The sequence below is a fragment of the Gossypium hirsutum genome, chromosome D01 (assembly GCF_007990345.1).
Source record: "Gossypium hirsutum isolate 1008001.06 chromosome D01, Gossypium_hirsutum_v2.1, whole genome shotgun sequence".
Taxonomy (NCBI): domain Eukaryota; kingdom Viridiplantae; phylum Streptophyta; class Magnoliopsida; order Malvales; family Malvaceae; genus Gossypium; species Gossypium hirsutum.
The window spans coordinates 55603407-55629431 of record NC_053437.1 but is presented as its reverse complement, the minus strand read 5'-3'; the positions used below and the strand labels follow the sequence as shown (position 1 = coordinate 55629431).

The 26025-nt window shown below is 34.5% G+C and overlaps 2 protein-coding genes across 3 annotated transcripts; one reads left to right on the top strand and one right to left on the bottom strand.

Annotated features, from left to right (window-relative positions):
* The first annotated feature begins 6578 nt into the window (after positions 1-6578).
* LOC107922263 (uncharacterized) lies at positions 6579-9275 on the top strand. The gene is made up of 2 exons (XM_016852200.2): positions 6579-7171; positions 8240-9275. The coding sequence occupies exons 1-2, from the start codon at positions 6854-6856 to the stop codon at positions 9077-9079; spliced, it is 1158 nt and encodes a 385-aa protein (XP_016707689.2). The 5' UTR covers positions 6579-6853; the 3' UTR covers positions 9080-9275.
* A 119-nt stretch (positions 9276-9394) lies between these two features.
* LOC107922264 (probable CDP-diacylglycerol--inositol 3-phosphatidyltransferase 2) lies at positions 9395-12222 on the bottom strand. Of its 2 annotated transcripts, none has more exons than XM_016852203.2 (11): positions 11918-12222; positions 11744-11838; positions 11533-11617; positions 11394-11443; positions 11117-11156; positions 10934-10978; positions 10779-10844; positions 10584-10698; positions 10437-10493; positions 10242-10340; positions 9395-9788 (listed from the first exon to the last, which is right to left on the bottom strand). In XM_016852203.2, exons 2-11 carry the CDS (start codon positions 11811-11813, stop codon positions 9729-9731), a joined length of 687 nt encoding a protein of 228 aa, XP_016707692.1. In that variant the 5' UTR covers positions 11814-11838; positions 11918-12222; the 3' UTR covers positions 9395-9728. The 2 variants fall into 2 exon arrangements, with proteins under 2 accessions (XP_016707692.1, NP_001314126.1); NM_001327197.1 differs by having other exon boundaries at positions 9412-9788; positions 12006-12178.
* Between the last annotated feature and the right edge of the window lie 13803 nt (positions 12223-26025).

The following is a 26025-nucleotide window of genomic DNA, read 5'->3' as shown; positions in this document are numbered from 1 at the left end:
AACTAAAGGACTTGAATGGTAAATAGACCATTTAATGAATTAGTGGATGTACATGGCATGGTTTTATTAAAATTTTAATGATTTTAAAAGGTTAATTTAGTAATTTGGTAATTAAAAAGAAAACCAAATAAGAAAAGATGAATCAAACATTGTCATCTTCATCTTTTTTCTACTCTCAAACCTAAAAACACCATTAAAAAGCTTGAAGCATTTGGTTAGGGATAAATCCCTATATGATGAGTTTTCAATCCCCGTTTTTAATGATTTTTATGTTTTTGAGTCCGTTTTAGCTTAATCTATCTAGCTCGAGGGTGAATTTGTAAAATTTTTAAAGGTTGAAGGACTTTCCATGAATTTTTTGAATATATTTTGATATTAAATGATAGATTATGAACCTTTGTTGAAAAATAAATAAGTTTTGTTAAGTGATTTTTGATGAAATTGGTATTAAGGACTAATTTGTTAAAGGTATAAATTCTAGGGTTTTATTATGAAATAATGGTAAATAAGAGTTTTTCCAAGGTTCCTTGCATGTTTGATTAACATGGATTTAGATTAAGATGGTTAGATTTTAAGTTATAAGCTTAAGGACTACATTGTGAAAAAGTTAAAATGTTAGAGGCAAATTGGTAATTTTATATAAATGTGAATTATGGGTTGAATTGAATGTTTGAGGTTAATTGAAGTACTTAATTGAATACAATTATCTATTTAGATCAAGGTAAACCTCAACCGGAGTTAAATCGATGAAAGGCGAAAGCTTCTGATTAGTACGACCTAACTTCTACACCCTTAGTCGTTGAGGTAAGTTCTTATGAATGATTATCGTATTAATGTTATTTAAATTGAATGTTATTATGTTATTTATAATGTGAATAGATCGATGTATAAACATATCAATGCTATGATGGATACTGAGTCCCGGTTGAACCTTAGGAATTCTTAGGAAACAAATGACATGTCATTAGGGATTTCATGTTTCGGGTGCTGGTCTTGAATGTCCTACCGATGGCTGAGGTCCTGCATTTGTTGTGGATACTCCACAAATCGTGTGAGCAGCATCATGTAACTTACATTCTGACCCACAGCTCGTGTAAGCAGGCCCATTTCACAGCTCATGTGAGCAATGATGTAAAGGAAATGTTACAGGTATATGTAAAGGTACACTTTGTGTGAGCTTTTCCGAGTATTCGATGAAATTGTAGATAGTTCAACGGGCAAGAAAATGGATTAAAAGGGTAAGTATTCAAATGGAATCAAGTATGATTTTATGGAAAGAATACATGAACTAATTGATGTATTTCATATGGAAAATGACTTATATGAAGGATGGCTCATTTGATTTATGTGCAAGTGTGCTAACTTGTGTATTGATGGTGATGTATAGGCTTATGCCAAGCTTATGGTTTGGATTATATTATGTTTATGCTTTATATTATGCAAATGAAATGGTAAGTTATGTTTTATTTTATACGAGCTTACTAAGCATTAATTGATTGCGTAGGTTTTTTTTTCCTATGTTTTATAGATTATTGGAAGCTCGGTCGGTTTAGAAGCTCGTCGGAGACCTATCACACTATCCAACAGATATATTGGTAGCTTTTGAATGTTTTGACCAAGGTTTATAATGGCATGTATATGATGAATTGTAATGGCATTTTGTTGGTGTTTAGTTGGTGATTTGGCATGTATAAGTTTTGGAAGTTAAATTGGTTGGTACCATTTGATGTCTTGTTAAATGGTGTCATTTTGGTTATTTTATGATACATGTTTTGAATGTCTTCTATGGTATGTTTGGAATGGTATGATAATGGTAAAGTTTGTGGCATGTTTTGGTAAGTATTGAACTAGGAATTGATAATTGAAATATGGTAATATTTACATGTTTAGGTAGGTGTTGTTGAATGCATTTGAGGTGCCTTTGAATAGCATATTGGTTAGTAGAATTATGATTCTTGAAATGGCAAATATATGTATGTTTAGACAAGGTTTTGGTGCTTTGAAAGTGTGCACAATTGGTCTAATTGCTTATGCATGAAATGGTCTTGGAAATGGCTTGATTGTAGGTAAATTTGGGTCTACACGGCCTGAGACACAGGCTTGTGACTCAGCCATGTGAGACACACGGCTTGGCGACACGGGCATGTGTCCTCTGGTGAATTCATTAGGTTACAAGTCAGTGAGTTACACGACCTAACAGACGAGCATGCGGGGTAACTTAGAGAGTTACACGGCCTGGTACACGGGTCTGTGACACGGTCGTGTGACCCTACTCAGAGAGTTACACGGGTGAGGATACGGGCTAGGACACGACCGTGTGTCCCTAGTTCGAAGGTTACACGGGCATGTGTCTCTGTCGTGTGAAGTACACGACCGTGTGACCCCTATTTCAAAATTTTTATGATTTTTTGCTAGATTTTTAAATGATTTTAAATTAGTCCCAATCGTTTCTAAGGTATTTTTAAGGTCTCAAGGGATCGATTTAGAGATGGTATGTATGTATCTATGTATAAGATTGGTTTATGATGTGTTTATGTTATTGAATGAAGTTAAGTTTAAATGTTTCCTATTATACGGTAATGCTCCGTAACCTTAATTTGACAACAGATATGGGTTAGGGGTATTACAAATCCAACGAGTAAGTTTGTAAATGTTATTATTTAATATTTATGAGCCTAATGTAGTATTAAAATAAATTTTGAATTGGATATTTATGCTATTTGAATGAATAATTAGGTTCAAATGGTATGACCCTAAAGTCAAGTGGTTTTAGAAAATGAGGTATCGAGACCTCATTTCTATAACTGAGTCGTAAATATTTTATTAAATATTTACGGAATGTTATTAAGGTCGTATTAAAATTTGGTTGAGAAATTTTAATGTTTAGATAGTTAATTAAATGAAAAGGACTAATTTGTAAAGGATGAAAAAGTTAATCTCTATTAGGTTAGTTGTATTAAATGGCTAAAGAACCATGGATTAAGGGTTTTAAAAGGTAAATATACCTTTTTTATATTAGTGGACGGTTTCAAGGTGAAAATTTAAACAATTTTAGGTAAATTATAAATGTTATAATGGTATATTAATAAATATATTAAAATTAATAAAAGATGATAAATGAGTTATCATCTTCAATACTATTACCAGCAATCGTGGTCGAATAAAACACCATTTTTGAACTTCCTAAATTTTGGCCAAGCTTCAATGTATGCATATAAGTCTATTTTGCACCCGTTTTTAATTATTTTTATGTTTTTGTTATCGTTTTAGCTTAATCTAGCTAACCCGGGGGTCAATTTGTTAAATTTTCTAATGTTATGAAATGTGCCATTGATGAATTTGAGATGTTCTTGAAAGGTTATGCTAGAATCTTAAGCTTGGTTGCTAGATAGGACTATTTTGTAAAGTAATTTTTGGTAATTTTAATGTTTAAGGACTAAAATTTGAAATTAGTAAAAGTACAAAGACTTGATGTAAAATAACAGAAAATATGGGTTGTAATAGGGTTCCAAACAATTTGGCTAAACTTGAAATTGAATAAAAATGGTTAATTTGCATGTTTTGGGCTTAAGGACTAAATTGTATAAAAGTAAAATGTTGGAGGCAATTTTGTAAAAATGTCAAAAAGGACTTAATTGCATAAAATGAATTTATTTTTCTATTATAATTAGTGAATTGAATGGAATTATAATTTTAGATCAAGAACGAATGAAAAATTGAGAAGAAAAGAAAATTACCAAATAGCCCCCGTACTTAGTCATTACTGCAATTTAGTCTGGTAAGTTCATATGAATTGTAACCGATTTAATGTTTTTTAAATTGAATGTTTATTATGTTATTTTGATGTAAATGAATAATTATACAAATGTATCAATGCTATGATGAATTAACGGATATCAAGTCTCGGTTGAACCTTAGGAATTCTTAGGATACAAATGACATGTCATTAGAGATTTCATGTTTCGGGTGCTAGTCTTAAATGTCCTATCGATGGCTGAGGTCCTACATTTGTTGCGGATTCTCCACATCTCGTGTGAGCAGCATCGTGTAGCTTACATTCCGACACATAGCTCATGTGAGCAGGCCTATTTCACAGCTCGTGTGAGCAATGATGTAAAGGAAAGGTTACGGTTATATGTAAAGGCACACTTCGTGTGAGACTTCTCGAGTATCCAATGTAATTCTAAGTAGTTCAACAGGTAAGAAAAGGAATGGAACGATAGGTGACTTAATGGAAAGGTTCATGACTATATGAAAGGGTTGATGCTTATGTAATGTATCTTATGAAATTCTACTTATGATGTAGATGAGTTTATATGTGTTGTTGATGAACCTATTAACATGTGAGTTCGACGGTGCTTGAACAGGCTTATACAATACCCGTGGCATTGGTAATAGTTTATGTTTAATCTCTGAATTGTAATATTGGAATTAATAAGTAAGCAAATGGAATGAATCATGATAGTATGGTAGCGATGATGAATTAAATGTTATGTTTATACATGGTTGATTTCATATGTATCTGAACAAGTGTACTAATTTGTGAGTTTGATGGTGTTATATAGACTTTTATTAAACTTATGGCATTGGTAAAAGTTTATACTTATTCTATAAATTTCATTATTGAAATGGTAAGTTACGTTTTAAGTTTATATGAGCTTACTAAGCATTTATTGCTTATGTAGTTTCCTTTCATTGTTTTATAGATTATCGGAAGCTTAATTTGGTTGGAAGCTCGTCGAATACCTATCACACTATCCAACAATAAAATTGGTAGTTTTTGAGTAATTTGACTAAGGTTTATAATGGCATGTATAGGGTGGTTTGTAATGGTATTATGGTGTATGTGGTAATGGTGTTTTGGCTTGTATAAACTTTGGACAGCTATGTTGATTTGTTACACTTTGATGCCTTACCAAGTCATGTTATTTTGGTAACTTTTAAGTGCTTGTTTATAAGGTTCTCTTGGCATGTTGATGATGGTTTGAAAATGTTTACTTGTGACATGTTTTAGTCCATATTTTAACTATGTTATTTTAGATTTTGGTCATTTTGGGTTTGGTTTAGGTCAATTTTGAATATGAAATAAATGAATCGAATTTGCAAGATTAAGTTAGAATTCACAAATGTAATTATTAGAGATCGATATCTTTTTTATTTGGATAAGAAAAATGTTTATGGGAAGCAAAATTTTGTTACCGCGTATAACAACATTGATAATGATTACAACCCAACTCAATAAGGAGAAATAAAGCAAATAAGACACTACTTATTCGCCTATATCCCAATCAACCACCAATCCATCAAGGAGTTTAAGGAATGAGTAAATTTGGTAAGGGTAGGTAATCACTGTCTAACAATATTTGTTAGCAACCTAAAGGTATCTGTTGGCAATCTCCTACCTAATCAAGCAAAGACAAGACGCAATGGGTCTTTGCTTGCTTAATGGCCCAGTTCAATGCATCCAGCCAGGGTTTAGGTTGTACCAAAGCTCTATTGGATGTAAGAACATGTTGTGTAAATCGGCTGGCATTCATAAAATATATATGGTCCTTGGTTTCTGCAATTGTGCCACATAACAAGAGGCATTCGCTAGATGAGAAGTAGCCCCAACTCTGCACCAACTTTGTCCACTACCATTGGAGACTTTAAACATTAAAAAAAAAAAAGAGTATCGTCCTATCTAAAGAAAGCCGAAGGGTGAACAAACGTAGGCACAAGAAGGCTAAAACACCAGCCCCATATTGTTGTTGGGTTGAGAATTTGAAACCCTGCGTCTAAGGTGAGGTCTTAAAAACGAGCCCCCATCAATGCGTCAGTGCGTGCGTGTAGCGGGTGTGTGCTAGCACGAGCATTGTGCGTGTAAAGGGTAGTGAATAGGCCGTAGGTGGGTCTACACGTGGTCCTTTGAAGTTGTCCAGGATAACTTTTTATGCTGAATTGATGTCCAAGGCTTGGATAAGTCCAACATTTCAAATCCTATGCCAACTTCACCAACTTTGTCCCTTTCCTCAACCACCTTCCCGTTTATGAATTAACAATTCATTCAGCTTACCTTAATTAAGAGTTATGATTCCACAAACGCTAGTGGCAATTGGGAAGGTCACTATTGAGTGTTTGGAAATAGCCGGTTCATAAAATGAAGCAAAGTTGGGGGTGGAAAAATCTTAGCTTAAGGAGCTGTTGTGGACTCATTTGAGGCCATGAAATGGAATGAGATCTGAGAGCAATCAAAATCAATGGACACTGCATCATTAATGATTGACTGAAACCTACTTATGTGTAAGAGTTGTTTAGGATTATTTAATTATTAATTAAAATTTTGCACATTTTTATTGAATTACTAGTATTTTTATTATCTTTTTTTTTGAAACATTGTTTTGCATTTTCCCAAGAAATGAAATTTTTACACTTATAGGAATATAGACAATATAAAATTCCTACGTAAATTTATGTTTTGATTGTACAAAAAATCATATTTTTTTTGTTGAAAATGTATCACTTTATTTATTATTATTTAGAAATGAAATAACATGCTATTATTAGAAGAAATGATTTAGAGGAAAACTATTTTAATAGAAATTAGAAATTTATTTTAGATTAAATTTAGAAGAAAAAAAATGTGGGAGAAATCTAGGGTTTAGAGCAAACCGATTTAACCTTCAAAGTAAAAAATAAGTAATAAAAAGGTCGGGTTTAGTCAAAAAGAAATTTCAATCCAAATATAATCTCCATTTCCAATTTTCAATTAAACCTCCTCGTTTTCTGCCAAAACTTTATCTTCAGCAGAACTCTCCCACTCCCTCTGCCAAAATCTTCACCTTTTAAAGCCTTCAACTTTCCAAAGGAAGCCATGGAAAGGCTTCTTTACTCCTCTTCTCCAACTCCTTTGGAGATCTCTCGAAAGCCATCTCCTTCTCTCTCTCGACTCGCCAGATTCGACTCTCCTACTCTCGGCTTCGTTCCTTCGCTCACTCGCCCCCAACTCAGGCGATTCATTTCTATTTCATGCAAGGCCGATAATAACCCATCTCACTTCTCTTATCCTCTATCCAATCCCAGCAATGAATTGCCTTCACTCGGTTCTCCGCGAGTCGACTCGGCAAATGGGTCAACACCCACGTCCAATTTTCTCAAGCTTGTTGCAATTAAAGCTTCTGCACAAAGAAAGGTATGGCATCTAGACAAGCTTTTAATAAAACTATTGCAATTGATTTTTTCCTCTTGAATTTATTGAAGAAAGAAAGAAAAGAAAAGAAATCTTTGAGGAACTTTCGGAGCTTCTTTTGGTTATTAATATCAACTTTACTTCAATTGGGCTTTAAGAATTTCAGATTTGTGTGTTTAATTATAATATTGAAAGCTTTATGCTTTAAAATTGAAGGGTTGACTGGGTCAATACTTAATTAAGGATTTCTAGTTATAGGGTGAATAGATTATGCATCCAGAAAGTAAACTATGGACATAAGGATTTTGATGCCCAATTGTTACAAAGATGGGGTCCTTTTTAAAGAAGAATGGTTGAGAGAAAGGGGCAAAATGCAATTTAGCTGAGTTAATTATGAATCACAACTCCATGTCAATTTTCTTCTTTTATTGCCCTTTTTGGTTTATCATTTTCATTTTGATGCTTAACTAAACAAAGGAAATATGAAGAATTCGAAAATTATCAGGGAAATGGATTCCAAATTAGACATGACTGTTTACGCATACATTTGCAGTTTTGGACCAATCAGTTAAATAGATTAGAAAATTGGAGTGAAACTAGCTTTTGTAAGTGTATACTATTTTCACAATTTCTTGTTCATGAATTAGGTAAGTTCTGCTTTGCTGGTGTACAACAGTAGCATATGGAAGCTAAAATTTTAGTACTGTTAGTATTACACTATAGTCATTGCTAGTGGCTGAATGTGGAATCTTTTATCGTAAGTATAACCGAGGGAATTCATGCATTTGGAAATTTTTAATCATCCACTAATGATGATCAGTGTAATTCTGAGATATCGATGGATTAGAGGAAGCGTGGCATAAATTATGAATACATGTAATTTAATGTGAACATCCATGTACAAAGCATGCATCCCATGGCAGTGGGACACTTTTGTCATGCATTTTATCACATTCAGCATGGCATTTGCAGTTTATAAGGAATAAGATTCTATGTGGAAACTGGAAGTGGTGTAGTCCTGTTTATTGACGAAGAGTACCAACAGTTTTTTTTATTCTATACATGTTTCAGGCAATCACAGCAGGGACATATATAGCACTCTCTGCCATTATCATGTTCTTAATCCAACCAATTTTTGCACCAGCAGCTTTTGCAACCTTTCAAGCTGGTGCTAAAGCCGGTGGAACTGCAGCTGCTGCAGTAAGGGGTGGAGTACTCCGTACTGAATTACTAAGTAGTGCATGGACTGGTTTCTTTGCTGGTTGCTTACATACCCTATCAGGGCCTGACCACCTAGCTGCTTTGGCTCCACTATCAATTGGCCGCACTCGAATGGAAAGTGCTGTTGTTGGAGCTCTATGGGGTTGTGGTCATGACGCTGGTCAGGTTATCTTTGGATTACTATTTTTACTTCTAAAGGATCGCCTTCACATTGAAATCATCCGGACTTGGGGCACAAGAGTGGTGGGCTTAACGTTGCTTGTTATTGGGGCAATGGGTATAAGAGAAGCTTCAGAGGTTCCTACCCCATGTGTTGCCTTAGAAAATGGTGAGTGTGATGTTAGTGTTTACGAGACACTTGAAAACCCAGCAGTCGGAAAAAAGAAGATTGGTTTTGCTACTTTTGCCACTGGGATCGTTCACGGGTTGCAGCCAGATGCGCTAATGATGGTTTTGCCAGCACTTGCTTTACCATCTCGTGTGGCCGGTGCTGCATTCCTTATCATGTTCTTGCTCGGAACTGTGGTGGCAATGGGAAGCTATACGGTGTTTATAGGCTCATGCAGTCAAGCATTAAAAGATAGGATTCCCAGAATTACTGAGAAACTTACATGGGCATCTTCTCTTGTAGCAATTGCTCTTGGAGTAGCCATTATCGTAAGCCAATTTTTCGGATTTAGTCTCTATTGATCTACCTGACCTGGCTTTCAAGATATTCAGTCCAGCTTCTATAGCATTTAGTGAGGATGTTAGAAAGGATATTCAAATTTGTTTTCAGCAACATCTGAGCAGCATCTTTATTCCCTGTTACCTTATCTTGTTTGTTTGTAAAACCGTCCGTAAAAAAAATATTCTCCTTTTATGGTTAGAATTTAACGTTTGTTAAGCCGTAAGTGATTATGTTTCTCTGGTTTAATTGCTTGATGCTAGTAGTGGCCACAGTGGCATCTACTGAACGCTTTTACATGCACATGTCACAAAATTCAATATTTGGACACAGCTAAATTTAGAATTCAATCACTTGGGACTTTAGTTTCAACAAAGCTGAATGTACATATAGTCTCATGCCAAAAGAAATTTTTAAAAAGATGGGAGAAATATGATGCAACACATTTAAGCCCTCCAGTTCCACAACGTTTGATACATCATCATCGATATGCACACAAACCATGTGATTCAGTTGCATCGGCAATTTCATTAAACAGAAAAAGACGGGATGCCTCGTCCCCCTGAACAAAATATTTATTTGGAATGTGATTCATCAGTGTCAACATCTATACCTTAAGATTTAAGCAGTCGATGCCAGAAACAAAACTCTGCTCTTCGAAACTCGAATCAGTTATCGCTTCTGCTTTTTTTCAGTGTCGTAAAGCACACATGCATCTGCAGCTGTCTTCATCTGAAACCACCAAATAAACTCCAGTAAGATACAAGATCACACAACAGCTACTTAGTATGATGCTTGAAGCAAGCTCAACAAACCACTCAACCATGTCATTAGCTAATCCTGATTAACTAATATATAAAGTGAGAGATTTCTCTGTTTAAATCAGGAACCAGAGGTGTTTATACTCGAAAACAAATTGTGTCGTATCTTAATAGCTAATCTAGGAAGTTCAGCACAAGATCAAACTTATGTACAGCTCAAAATGCAATGCAAGCATCCTTTTTCATGTCACATTGAATATTAAGTATTCATACATCCGTATACCAACCAAGTTAGACCATCCGAAGAAACAAACAGTTACCAACCTTCAAATATCCAAATGACCATTACATCAATTTAACAGGAAATGTGGAGTTAAATCAAATTCAGGCAATTTGGATCAAGTTATAAGGCATATGTGGCTACCTGTATAATATTGATGACCTGCTTGATTGAGCATCCCAATAAGCTTATAGCAACAAGAAGAGAAAGAGGTGAACCCTGTTTCAGGGTAGTCACTACAACCTGAAATGATAAAATAAAAAGTAATCAGAAATCAAATTGCAAAGGAATCCGCAATGCAAATGGGAAAGAAAACATTATACAAGATTCCAGACTTACATCCATCAAATTTTCAGTATGTTTACTCGAGATAAGAAATAAGGCTATGTAAAGAACCTACAAAGTCAAGATAATTTAATCAAATATACATGTACCCAAAACATGACAATGTAGATAAGATGGAAAGGGTTATAAATCTATAATTACCTCACAAGCCACACAACAATAACCCATAAACATCCGGTTCCCATAGTAAAGCTTGAAAAGCCAATTGGAGCTGTCCTTTACATCTTTATGACTAGCCTTACCAACTAGAAATGAACTGCAATTTAAATATGAAGAGTTAACGAGAAAAGAAACAAAAATATGGAATGAAATATATATTTTAAGGAAAAGTGCTACCTGTACATCTGCAGCCAGTGACTAGCAATATCTAGGGCTAGTAATGACAAGAAAACCAAGCTAGGCCTGCATTAAACGTGACGGATATATATAGCAGGTGCAAGTATATCAATTTGGCAATATAAATACAAATGAACTAATAGACTAATACTTACCTATACACTTGAGAAAGTATAACCAGTAGACAAGCAGTGCTAATCCTGAATTACAGAATCATTGAGACAACTGCGTAACTAAAATATTCTACTCTCGTTTATGGAAAAAGTACATAGTAAATATATATTATTAAGATAGCTTTAAAAGTTAATGACAGTCTCAACTAAAGAGAGATAGTTTACCTATCCGTTACCATGTCCAGGACAGCTCCAAATGTTGAAGCTGAACAATGAAGAACAAAGGAAAAAGTATATAAGATTTCGAATCTTAGTGCCGCTTCTACATGACATGCACTCCTTTCAACATCCCCCGGAGAATGACGATTTTAGCAATTAAATTCCTCTATGTGCTATATTTCACCCTAAAACTGGTATGTAAATGCATACATTCCACGTTTACATTATTGCTTGGACTACTTTCATAACTTTGAAGATAAAAAAAAAAGTGTACAAATCATACCTTGGTTGAATTTGCGAGCACACCAACCATCCACAGCATCACAAACAAAGCTGCAATCCCAAATTTAATCAAGTTCAAGACCACCAATTTATCATTCCGACAAGCTGACAAAGCTTCCTATCTTAGATGCAAATCTCACCTTAGAAAATACAGAGCAGCAAAAAGTCTTTTGCTGGAAAACCATATAGCAAAAGCATAGCAATTCAACAGAATTCTTATATACCCTACAATCAAAATTTGAAAACGCATAAAACTCAAAGAACCCAAAATGGAATTATTCATGGATAACTACAAAGAGCTAACAAACTCAAAACCCATTAAGAACCCAAAAGTTGAGAACAGGAACTAACCAATAATATTGGGAATGTAAAGGTAAACAGACATTCGGCTTGGTCTGGGTTTAGACTTGTTGTTGGGCATTGAAACTTATCTATAAGAATCAAACCTGCAAGAAAACAATAGGTTAAAAGAAATTGAGAGCAATAATGAGCTTAAAATAAGAAGAAATTGGATCTGGGTACGACCTGGAAAAGCCAAAAGATGAAGTTTTAATAGGTGGAGCGTGGATTTCTATGAAGAAAATGCACATCTGAGAACTATTAAAGCCCTTACCTTTGCGGGAAAAGCTTTTGTCGAATATAATTTTTCCACCACCTTCGAACTGATTCCTTGCTTAAAGATTTTGATTTTGTTTAACCACAAATGGGAAAACAATCATATTTAACTTGCTTGCAGAATAATTATGATACCAAGCTCTATCATCTTTGTAACTTACAAAAGACGGGTTCTTGGACTTTCTTTCGTATCTGGCTCACTAGGGTAAAGATTATTCTTTTTGAGTAAATTACCCAAATAATCCTTAATTTATTCATTTTTATTAGATAACGAGACAACCTGACAAATCTAGCAATTAATTGTTGTAAAGTTGGCTACAATTTTATAATAATCACCTTCAACCGAGTCACCAATGTAATTAAATATTACAAAAATTTCTTTTCGTAATTATAATAAGTTATATCATTTTAAAGTAATTTAATCCTTTTAAAGAAGTTATCAACTGAGTTAGATATTACGGAAATGTTCTTTCATAATTAAAAAAAATATTATTTTAAGGTTGTAATACCCAATTTTAGCCCGGGCTCACATATGGAAACATAATTTTTGAGGATATGCAATCTTAGATATAATATGCAATCCAAGATATGATATATGCAATCTTAGATATGATATGCAATCTTAGATATGATATATAATCTTAGATATGATATGCAATCTTAGAATATATGATTTTGTAATCTTAGAGATTTAATTTGTAGATACCCTTTAATCTCAGCCGTTGATGTAACTGATTTGTACCGTTGGATTTGGGGAGGCTCAACTATAAATAGAGGCCTCTCCCTTCATTATGAAAAAAAAAAAGAAAAAAAGAAGAAGGAGGAGGAATAAAAAAAGAGAACGATTGGCAGTTTTTTTTAAAGGTGGTTTACTATTTTTCGTTCGATTATTTACTTATTTACGATTTTAAAAAAAATGAGAAGGTGATACCACTGCGAATTTTATTTATTTTTATTTAGCCCCTCCGCCTTTTAATATTTTTGTAATTAAGTTTTTTTTATTTTTTTAATTTACCCTTTTATTTATTTTAAATTCCAATTTGATCCATTTGAATGGCGCCGTTTTAGAGGAGAAGGGAAAATTTTCCTTCCAGCCCCTCTACGTAATTCGCGCGTTCAAATTAGTCCTTTTACTTTTATTTATTTGCGGATTTACCCCAGATTTTTTAATTGCAATTCAATTTAATTTTTTTATGTTCTTTTTATTTATTTTATTAATTGATAGTGTAATTATTATTTTTATTTTCATTTTTTAAAAAACTATATATGTATATTTTTATGAACATACTTATTTTTTCAGCTAATATTTTTTTAAACTAATATTTTCCTATATTTTTTTAATGAATATTTTCATATTTATATGTATATATTTACGTTTTTTTTAAATGATTAAATACTCACTTTTTCTTTTTTAAAATATACCTATTTTTTTTATTTTATATATGTACGTATAATTATATTTTTTTTCTTTATTTGCATAAGTATACTATGTATTATATTTATATATAAATTCTATAACCCAAAATTTTATTTGTAAATTATATGTATATTTTTTATCTTCATAATTTCCATGTGTATATTATACGTCTTCTGATCTTTATTTATTTTGTTTGCTTTCTCATTCATTGTATAATTGTGTTTACATTTAATATTTTGCATGTCATGGATTACTATTTTTTTTATTTCGTTTATTCATTTGTTTATATTATTTTTATGTCATCGATGTATTTATTATTGTTGTTATTATTATTATAGCATTTGTACGTATAAAATAACGTTACATCATTTTTTTACTCAAATTTAAAAATAGAAATTTTTTTTGAGATAATGTTCGTATTTAGGATTTTCAAGGAAATTGAGCCCTAACGTATTGGGTTCCGATTTTTTTCATTAAATCTAACAATCGAGCATTTCTCTTTAATCAAAAAAAATAAAAACTCATTATTGGGAATTCAACACGTTGTGTCCTAACGTATTGGATGTGACGCATTGATTTCTCGAAATGGAGATTTTTTTAAAAATAATAAAGGAAATATTCCGAGTTTGGGATTTTAAAGGAATTGTCCCTAACGTATTGGGTGTGATTTCTTAAATCTTGGATAAGGGGATGTTCTTTTAAAGTAAAGGAAATATTCCAAGTTTGGGATTCTAAAGGAATCGTGCCCTAACGTATTGGGTGTGATTTCTTAAATCTTGGATAAGTGGATGTTCTTTTAAAGTTTTATTGTACAAGTATTTTGGCCCAATTCATTTTGGGGAAAATTAGAATGTTGTGCCCTAACGCATTGGGTGTGGTATCTTCTTTCTCTGAAATAATAAGGGTTTTAATACGTAACCTTTTAAGTTTTGCTAAGGATCACGTTTTTTCCAAATTCTCAACCTTAAGACACTAATTAATTAACTAGGTACCAATTTTGGGCGTTACGAGGGTGCTAATCCTTCCTCGTACGTAATTGACTCCCGGATCCGTTTTTCTAAAACTTGTAGACCAAAGTCGTTTTTTAGATGATCCAATCACACCTCAATAAAAGATTGGTGGCGACTCCTATTTATTTTGTTTTTTAAAGTCGACACCTAAAATTTTTATTTTTCAAAAAAATGGTTTCGACAGCTTGGGTACTCCACTGGGGACAATTTTTTTTAAAAAGATAGTCGAGCCACAAAGTTGATTAATTTTTGTCTTATGGTCGAGAAAATATTTTAAAAAAAAACTCATGACATCCTTTTGCATTCATTATCTTCTTGTTCAAACATTGTTTGCATTATACATTTCATGAGTTGAACAATGTTACCCATTTAAGTGGGAGTGAGAAACTATGCCTTCGTGAGGTTTTTACCTCCGTGTAGGGTAGTGGATTGCTTTCGGGATTCATCCGTACCTATGTCTTCGTGAGGTTTTTCATCTCCGTGCAGCCATAGGGAAATGTATTCCCCTGAACTGAATTCGGTCCATATGAGCCTATAATGGGTAAGGATTGAGGAATCTGCTGGTTCAGGTACCTTTACTCTAGAAGCCAAACCTCATATAATGAACCTTAGGAATCCACCTTAAGTAGAATCATACTAAACCCTAGTAGATATCCAATTAGGGATCTTTATTATTTCTTGATTATATCTTGTGTTTCTATGTTATACTGACTTTTGGTGTTTTATTTGCATGACATGACATTTCATTTCATCATAAAATGCGTCAATTCAAATTCAGTTGCTAGATAGAAGGCTTAACATGGAAAGCGGGTTTCTTGATAAAGTGGAGGACAATGCGGCTGTTCGAACTTGGTCTGAAACAACGCAGCAAGAAAAGGGTGATAGTTTGGCTGATGGGCATGTATCAGAGTTATGAGACTTTACGCATATCAGTGCAACTCAGAACAATCTGCAAGAATTGAAGGAAATCTGGGGTCAGTGGAGTGATGAGGTTAGACAGCTCTTTTATGATAATTATGAGGATTTGCCTTATTTGCTTGATGTGCAGGTAGACAAGCATTTGTTTCAAGTCCTCGCCCAATTCTGGAATCCTGCTTACAGCTGCTTTACGTTCGGGAAGGTCGATTTAGTGCCTACGATAGAGGAATATATGACTTTACTCCGTTGTTCAAAGTTTCAAGGGGACAGGGTCTATTCGAGAGCGGTGAATGTGCCAACCTTTTCCAAGAAGTTGATGAGTGTAACAGGAATGAGTGAGCAATGGGTTGTCATACGAGTTAAGCAAAAGGGGGACAGTAAGTGCGTTCCTTGGAGAGGCTTGAAAGATGCAATCCTCACACACCTAGATGTCAGGAAAAGGTTAGATGTTTTTGCTTTAAGTATATATGGCTTGGTTGTTTTCCCTAAAGCCTTGGGGTATGTAGATGAAACGGTCACTGATTTATTCGACCTGCTCGATAAGAAAGTTACACCGATTCCAGCAATTTTGGCAGAAACTTTCAGGTCATTGAGTGCATGCCGGAGGACAGGTGAAGGTAGATTTATTGGATGTGCACAGCTTCTACTCACGTGGTTTCACAGTCACTTTTGGAAGGTGGAGGACAGGTGAAGGTAGATTTATTGGATGTGCACAGCTTCTACTCACGTGGTTTCACAGTCACTTTTGGAAGGTGGATAAAGTGTCGTATCGGGTTTTCTCTGAAAATTATTCGCCACTAAAGGAGATAGTCGCTACACCCAGGAGAGACAACATTTCGAAGGAGAAGTGGATAGCAATTCTTCAAAATCTTCGAGAAGAGGACATTGAGTGGAGAGCTCCTTGGTTACTTCCAGATGAGATCCTGTATAGGTGTGGTAGTTTTGATTGAGTTCCTTTGCTAGGGGTTTGGGAGCTACTGGATACGCCCCATTATTGGTACTAAGGCAATATAGGTCAAGGCCATTTATACCTGCGACCTAAGGGATAGCTGATTGTGAATTTTCGTACAAGGATAATGGTTATAGAAAGAAGATTCAAGAGATGGCTAGTGCGTGGAAACAAACTCGCCGAATGAATAGGCTAGCTGTGGGTCCAATGACAACTCCTGAGTATCATCAATGGTGGGCTAGAAGGATTTATGATAATACACCTAAGTTGAATCAGGAAGAAGGCCAGTCAATAGAAGAGCATTTGCGAGTCATTCCTTCTGAGTTGGAATGTAACACCCCTAACCCGTATCCGTCGCCGAATTAGGGTTACGAGGCATTACCAAACAAATACAACCATTTTTTAAACCAACTGATCACAAACTTGAAAATTAAATCATTTTCGCATAGCTATTTATAATTTACAATCAACATCTAACCAACATCGTACTCAAACCTATACATGCCATAAGATCAAGTTCAAATATTTAACAAAATACCAAAAGGGGTCGAAAGTGTGATAGACTATGCTGATGATCCCCGAGCTCGTAACGCGTCTCCAAAATCTATAAAAACAAATGGGCAAAACAATCAAAGTAAGCTTTTATAGCTTAGTAAGTCTATAGCATATCTAAAATACATATAAAAGAATCATCTAATTCTTAAAATAAATTTATTGAAATCACAATTATCAATTATAATTACTAATCGAACATTGCTATATTAAGTCATCTTGTTTAAATCTGAAAGGATGTGTATTTATCTAATACACATGAACGGACAAATGTATATACATTATATGCATATAATCAATTTACTAACATAATCATTAACTGCATATACTGATTTCTATATTACTTATTGTTCGCACTTCATCGGATCCGTTTAAATATAATTGTTCAAATACATATACCAAAAGCATAATAATTTTATACTTGATCAACTATAAGTGCCGAATGCACATATATACCTATACCCACCTATGCCGAATGCATACATATATACACACATATATATATATCCAACAATTTCATGACAACCGATATATATATACATACTCACTATTCACAAGGACTCAAACGATTATATACTCATCAACCACCTTAAAACAATGTTCATAAACTTATCCATTTCATATAAACAAAAGCATATATATTTATACCCAATGCATAGAATCACTTAATTTAAACAGATTCACTGGCACTTCACCTGATAGGCTTATAGTTTAATTCAGTTCACCGGCACTTAGCCTGCTAGACGTATAGTCCGATTCAATTCACCGGCATTTAGCCTGCTAGACGTATAGCCCGATTCAATTCACCGGCATTTAGCCTGCTAGACGTATAGTCTGAATAATTTCACTGGCAATAAATCCGATAGTCATTTCTCAGTTGAAATTGAATTATATTCAATTCTGCGTAACAAACATGCACTTAACACATACTTGCATAATTCACAACAATAATTTCAGTCCAAAGAGCTGTAATTCATATTCGAACTATATATGTATATAAATCCATACATAAAAAAATTCAGCTCAAAATTTATAACCTATATCTTTGAACCACATAGGTGCATGAAATTCAAGCACCAAAATCCAGCTCAATAACTTCATGATTCAACCTAACAAATTTATGTATATAAATTTATATCTAATTTCAATACAATAACTTATACATGTACGTATATACATATTCGAAACATATACATATATAATTTCATACTTAAATATATTCAAGACTTATTCATGAGTATACATATATATTACAACTCACGTGTACATATATATACACATTCATACCTTTAACCAAGTCCAAGGCTTTATACTTGTATATGCTTATATATATATTCGGACCTTATGTTTACATATATATTATATATATAAATACCTTTGATTAAAAACAAGTATTTATACATATATATAGTTTCGAACATGATACATATATATATTTATATCATTCATACTTAAACAAAATTCAATCCATATACTTTCAATTTTCAGCTCACCAAATTACTATAGATATACATGCATATATACTGATTTAATAACCTCAAATTGCTAATAGACTTACCTCGGATACCAGTGGACACGATCGACTATTCGATTACTTTCGTTTTTCCCCGATCCAAATTCGTTTTCTTCGTTTCTTGATCTAAACATAATCAAATTTAACCTTTTTATTCATCAAAACATTCAATTAAGTTCAAAAATACATAAATGGGAAAATTACCATTTTGCCCCTAACATTTTGCACTTTTTGCAATTTAGTCCTTTTTGCACAAAACAGAAAATACACAAAATTTGCCCACACTAAGCTAGGGCCGAATATTCCTTGTCTTCATACAAGTCCACACATTTCATTTATTTCACATTTTAATCCCTCAAAAATTCATTTTCACAATTTAGCTCTAATTTCTCAAATTCACTAAAAATTCAAAGACAAAATATGTTAATCTATCACATTTCTTTCATTTTTCATCATCAACTATCACAATGTTCAAGCATTTATCAATGGCACATTTCAAAATCATCAACAATTCACAAAATTAAGACATGTGTTTTGAAGTATTCAAAGCAAGGATCTCAAAAACATAAAAATTATCAAAAACCGAACTAAATCCATACCTTAATCCAAACTTGAAAGTGCCGAACCCTTAATAAGGTAAATGACTTTCTTTTCTTCTCACATTCGGCCCAAAAAAATGAATAACATGCATGGCTTTTATTTTATGTTTTACTATATTAACATATTTAACTAATTTACAAAACTAACCTTAATGATTTTTACTTTAATAATTAACTAACCATGTCCATAAAAGTCCACTGAAAATTTCAATGGTATAATATCAACATAAGAACCCCACATTATAAAATCCATGGCAGTATAGCACTTTAACAAATTGCTAGCCACTTTTGCATTTTACGCGATTAAGTCCTTTTATAAAATCGAGCACACAAACGATAAAATTTTCACACGAAATTTTCACACAAGTAAATTCACACATAATAAACACATAAAATAATATTAAAATATTTTTTTAGACTCAAATTTGTGGTCCCGAAACCACTGTTCCGATTAGGGTCAAAAAATCGAGTTGTTACAACTCTCCCCCCTTAGGGATTTTCGTCCCCGAAAATCTTACCGGTGAATAGGTTTGGATAACGCTCTTTGATTGTATCTTCTGACTCCCAAGTTGCTTCTTCAACCCCATGTTTATGCCACAACACTTTAACTAACGGAATTTTCTTATTTCGTAATTCTTTGATCTCACGAGCCAGAATGCTAATCGGTTCTTCCTCATATGTCATATCAGAGTTAATTTCAATCTCCGTCGGGCTAATCACATGTGAAGGATTAGATCGGTATCTACGGAGCATCGAAACATGGAATACGTTATGAATCTTTTCTAACTCAGGCGGTAACATCAATCTATAAGCAACCGATCCAATTCGCTCTATAATCTCATACGGTCCAATGAATCTCGGACTCAATTTGCCTTTATGACCAAATCTGAGTATTTTCTTCCACGGTGAGACTTTTAAAAACACTTTATCCCCGATCTGAAATTCTATATCCTTTCTTTTCAAATCCGCATAAGATTTCTGACGATCCGATGCTGATTTCAGACTGTCCCGAATCACTTTCACTTTCTGTTCGGTCTCTTTAATCAAATCAACCCCGTGTATCTTATTTTCACTGAGCTCGGTCCAATACAGTGGTGTACAACATTTACGACCGTACAAAGCCTCATAAGGTGCCATTTTGATACTAGATTGAAAGCTATTATTATAAGCAAATTCAATCAAAGGTAAGTATCGTTCCCACGTACCTTCAAACTCGAGAATGCAACATCTCAACATATCCTCAAGTATCTGAATGATTCGTTCAGATTGGCCATCTGTCTGCGGATGGAAAGCTATGCTAAAATGTAGTTTCGTACCTAAAGCATCTTGTAGTTTCTTCCAAAATCGCGATGAGAATCTCGGATCTCTATCTGAAACAATAGAAATAGGTACACCATGCAACCTCACAATTTGTGAAATGTACAATTCCGCAAGTTTATCAAGCGAAAAATCTGTACGAATCGGAATAAAGTGTGTCGATTTTGTCAACCTATCAACAATAACCCAGATTGCATCTTTCTTGCTCGGTGTCAACGGTAAACCGGATACAAAATCCATCGTGACTCGATCCCATTTCCATTCAGGTATCATGATTGGCTGAAGCAACCCAAATGGTACCTGATGCTTGGCTTTAACTTGCTGACAAATTAAACATTTCGAAACAAAGTCAGAAATGTCTCGTTTCATACCTTGCCACCAATAGTGCTGTTTCAGATCGTTATACATTTTCGTGCTACCCGGATGAACAGAAAATCGACTACTATGAGCTTCCTTCAAAATCATCTGAATTAACTCTGAATTTTTCGGAACACATAATCGGTTTCTAAATCTCAAACAATCCTCAGCATCAACTAAAAACTCCGAATCAACATTTAAGTCACACTGAGCTCGTTTTGCACTTAAATCATTATCGACTTTCTCAGCTTCACAAATCTGTTGAACAAATAACGGTTTTGCTTTCAACTCAGCTACTATCGCACCATCATCAGACATAGCCATATGTGCGTTCATTGCACGCAAAACAAGCAGTGATTTTTGACTTAGGGCATCAGCAACAACATTAGCCTTTCCCGGATGATAGTCAATCATAAGCTCGTAATCTTTTAGCAATTCTAACCATCGACGCTGTCTCAAATTCAGATCTTTCTGAGTCATCAAATATTTCAGGCTTTTGTGATCGGAATAAACATGACATCTTTCGCCAAACAGATAGTGACGCCATATTTTTAACGCAAATACAATAGCGGCCAATTCCAGATCATGCGTCAGATAGTTCTTTTCATGCGGCTTTAACTGTCTCGGGGCATAGGCTACAACTTTGCCTTCCTGCATCAAAACACAACCCAAACCATTTAAAGATGCATCACTATAGATAACAAACTCTTTACCCGATTCGGGTTGAACTAGGACTGGAGCTTCGGTCAAAAGAACTTTCAACTGATCAAAGCTTTTCTGACACTTTTCTGACCACTCGAACTTAACGTCTTTTTGTAGTAGCTTTGTCATCGGGGTCGCAATCATAGAGAACCCTTTCACGAACCGTCTATAATAACCAGCGAGCCCCAGAAAGCTTCGAACTTCAGAGACATTTCTCGGAGGTTTCCAATCAAGTATAGCTGAAATTTTACTTGGATCAACCCGAATACCCGATGCTGACACAACATGGCCCAGAAAACTAACTTCACGTAACCAGAACTCGCATTTACTGAACTTTGCATACAACTGTTTATCTCGCAAAGTTTGTAACACAAGTCTCAGATGTTCAGCATGCTCGGTTTCATCACGAGAGTAAATCAAAATATCATCTATAAATACTACCACAAACCGATCCAGATACTGTCTAAAAATCTGATTCATCAAATCCATGAAAACAGCAGGTGCATTAGTAAGTCCAAAAGGCATAACCAAGAACTCATAATGTCCGTACCTCGTTCGGAAAGCAGTCTTTAGCACATCAGAGTCTTTAACTCGCAACTGATAGTAGCCTGATCTCAGATCTATCTTCGAAAACACAGTAGCCCCTTTCAACTGATCGAACAAATCATCAATCCGTGGTAACGGATACTTATTCTTTATAGTCACCTTATTGAGTTACCGGTAATCAATACACATTCTCATCGTTCCGTCTTTCCTTTTCACAAATAGAACTGGTGCACCCCAAGGAGAGAAACTCGGTCGTGCAAAACCTTTATTAGTCAACTCTTGCAACTGTACTTTCATTTCTTTTAATTCAGTCGGTGCCATACGGTACGGAGCTATCAAAATTGGAGTTGTCCCTGGTACTAACTCAATACCAAACTCTACCTCTCGAATAGGTGGCAAACCCGGTAATTCTTCGGGAAACACGTCTGAATACTCACACACTACTGGGACAGATTCAATCTTCTTTTCGGTCACTTTACTATCAAGAACAAATGCAAGGTAAGCTTCACAACCTTTTCTCACATACTTCTGAGCCGACATCGAGGATATTATTGCTGGTAAACCATTCAGATCATTAGATTCAATCCGAATAATCTCATCATTCTGACACCGTAGATCAATAGTTTTCCGTTTGCAGTTTACTATAGCATCATGCAGAGTTAACCAATCCATACCCAGAATTATATCAAACTCGTCGAATGGTAGCAACATCAAATTAGCCGGAAAACATAAATCTTGAATCATCAACGGACAATTCTTGCACACTTTGTCAACCAAAACACACCGGCCCAGGGGGTTCGATACTTTAATTACAAACTCAGTAGACTCAACAGGCAAAGTCTTACTGAATACTAAAGTCTCACACACATAAGAATGAGTCGAACCAGGATCAATCAATGCAATAACATTAGTATCATAAAGAGTGAAAGTACCAGTAATAACATCTGGAGAAGAAGCCTCCTCCCGAGCACGGATGGCATATGCTCTGGCAGCTGCACGAGCCTCAGATCGAACTGTCGTGTCCTTTGTTCCTCTCTGACTGCCACTTACATTACTCAATTGCCTCGGCGGTCTACCTCGTACTGGCACATTACTCGGTCTGGTATTCTGCACAGTGTTTTGCTCAGCTACCATCGGACATTCTCGAATGAAATGATCCTTTGAACCGCACTTAAAGTAAGACCAATCATGTAATCTGCAATCTCTAGGATGCCATTTCCCACAATGCTTGCACTCTGATCTATTTTGTCGAACACTACCAACGCTAGCAACTGAAGTAGCTCGTGAACTCACAGGGGGTCGATCTCGATCATACTTAGGAAACCCTGCAGTAGCTTTAGATCGGCTATGATCCTCTCTGGATTTCCTTGAGGCCGACTGGAATGATTTACTGAATGATCTTTTACGAGAATCTTGAGCTTCATAGTCAGCTTTCCTCTTCTCTTTCCCGAGCTCCTCAGCTTTACAAGCTCATTCAACAAGTACTACGAACTCTTTTATCTCAAGTATACCAACTAACAGTTTAATATCTTCATTCAGCCCATCTTCAAATCTTTTACACATGATAGCTTCAGTCGAAATACATTCTCGAGCATATCTACTTAGTCTCACAAATTTTCGCTCATATTCTGTCACTGTCATACGACCCTGTTTCAACTCAAGAAATTCCTTACGCTTCTGATCAATGAATCTCTGACTGATGTATTTCTTACGGAACTCAATCTGAAAGAATTCCCAGGTCACTCGCTCTTTTGGAACCACCGATACTAGTGTATTCCACCAGTGATATGTAGTGTCCCGTAGCAAAGATATGGCACATTTCAAGCACTCATCAGAGGTGCAAGATAACTCATCAAACACTCGAATAGTATTATCAAGCCAGAATTCAACTCGCTCAGCATCATCATCATCAGTAGCTCTGAACTCTTCGGCCCGGTGTTTTCGAATTTTGTCAACATGAGGCTTAAGTAATCTCATCGGATCACTTACTTGAGGTATAACAGGAATTGAAGGTGGATTAGTCGGGGGTGGAGGTTGTTGTGCAACCGGATTAGTTCGAACATATTGAGTAAACCAGTCATTCATCATTTGGTAGAGGGCTTGTTTAGCCTCTCCCTCCTGGTTACTCGAGGTCGGTCGAGAATCTATCGGCTCTGTCCCTTGTACGGGAGCAGGCGCTATACTCTCAACATCATCGGCTACGGCTCGATCGGGATCCATTACTATACGAAAACATATTTTTAGACATTAGCAGTCATCATACTATCTCGATAAAAAATATGGCATGTATAGCTAGACTCATACATGCTACGTTAGTCCAAGAATCGACTAAACCGTAGCTCTGATACCAATAAAATGTAACACCCCTAACCCGTATCCGTCGCTGAATTAGGGTTACGAGGCATTACCGAACAAATACAACCATTTTTAAAACCAACTGATCACAAACTTGAAAATTAAATCATTTTCGCATAGCTATTTATAATTTACAATCAACATCTAACCAACATCGTACTCAAACCTATACATGCCATAAGATCAAGTTCAAATATTTAACAAAATACCAAAAGGGGTCGAAAGTGTGATAGATATGCTGATGATCCCCGAGCTCGTAACGCGTCTCCAAAATCTATAAAAACAAATGGGCAAAACAATCAAAGTAAGCTTTTATAGCTTAGTAAGTCTATAGCATATCTAAAATACATATAAAAGAATCATCTAATTCTTAAAATAAATTTATTGAAATCACAATTATCAATTATAATTACTAATCGAACATTGCTATATTAAGTCATCTTGTTTAAATCTGAAAGGATGTGTATTTATCTAATACACATGAACGGACAAATGTATATACATTATATGCATATAATCAATTTACTAACATAATCATTAACTGCATATACTGATTTCTATAGTACTTATTGTTCGCACTTCATCGGATCCATTTAAATATAATTGTTCAAATACATATACCAAAAGCATAATAATTTTATACTTGATCAACTATAAGTGCCGAATGCACATATATACCTATACCCACCTATGCCGAATGCATACATATATACACACATATATATATCCAACAATTTCATGACAACCGATATATATATACATACTCACTATTCACAAGGACTCGAACGATTATATACTCATCAACCACCTTAAAACAATGTTCATAAACTTATCCATTTCATATAAACAAAAGCATATATATTTATACCCAATGCATAGAATCACTTAATTTAAACAGATTCACTGGCACTTCACTTGATAGGCTTATAGTTTAATTCAGTTCACCGGCACTTAGCCTGCTAAGCTTGTAGCCTGATTTAGTTCACCGGCACTTAGCCTGCTAGACGTATAGTCCGATTCAATTCACCGGCATTTAGCCTGCTAGACGTATAGCCCGATTCAATTCACCGGCATTTAGCCTGCTAGACGTATAGTCTGAATAATTTCACTGGCAATAAATCCGATAGTCATTTCTCAGTTGAAATTGAATTATATTCAATTCTGCGTAACAAACATGCACTTAACACATACTTGCATAATTCACAACAATAATTTCAGTCCAAAGAGCTGTAATTCATATTCGAACTATATATGTATATAAATCCATACATAAAAAAATTCAGCTCAAAATTTATAACCTATATCTTTGAACCACATAGGTGCATGAAATTCAAGCACCAAAATCCAGCTCAATAACTTCATGATTCAACCTAACAAATTTATGTATATAAATTTATATCTAATTTCAATACAATAACTTATACATGTACGTATATACATATTCGAAACATATACATATATAATTTCATACTTAAATATATTCAAGACTTATTCATGAGTATACATATATATTACAACTCACGTGTACATATATATACACATTCATACCTTTAACCAAGTCCAAGGCTTTATACATGTATATGCTTATATATATATTCGGACCTTATGTTTACATATATATTATATATATAAATACCTTTGATTAAAAACAAGTATTTATACATATATATAGTTTCGAACATGATACATATATATATTTATATCATTCATACTTAAACAAAATTCAATCCATATACTTTCAATTTTCAGCTCACCAAATTACTATAGATATACATGCATATAT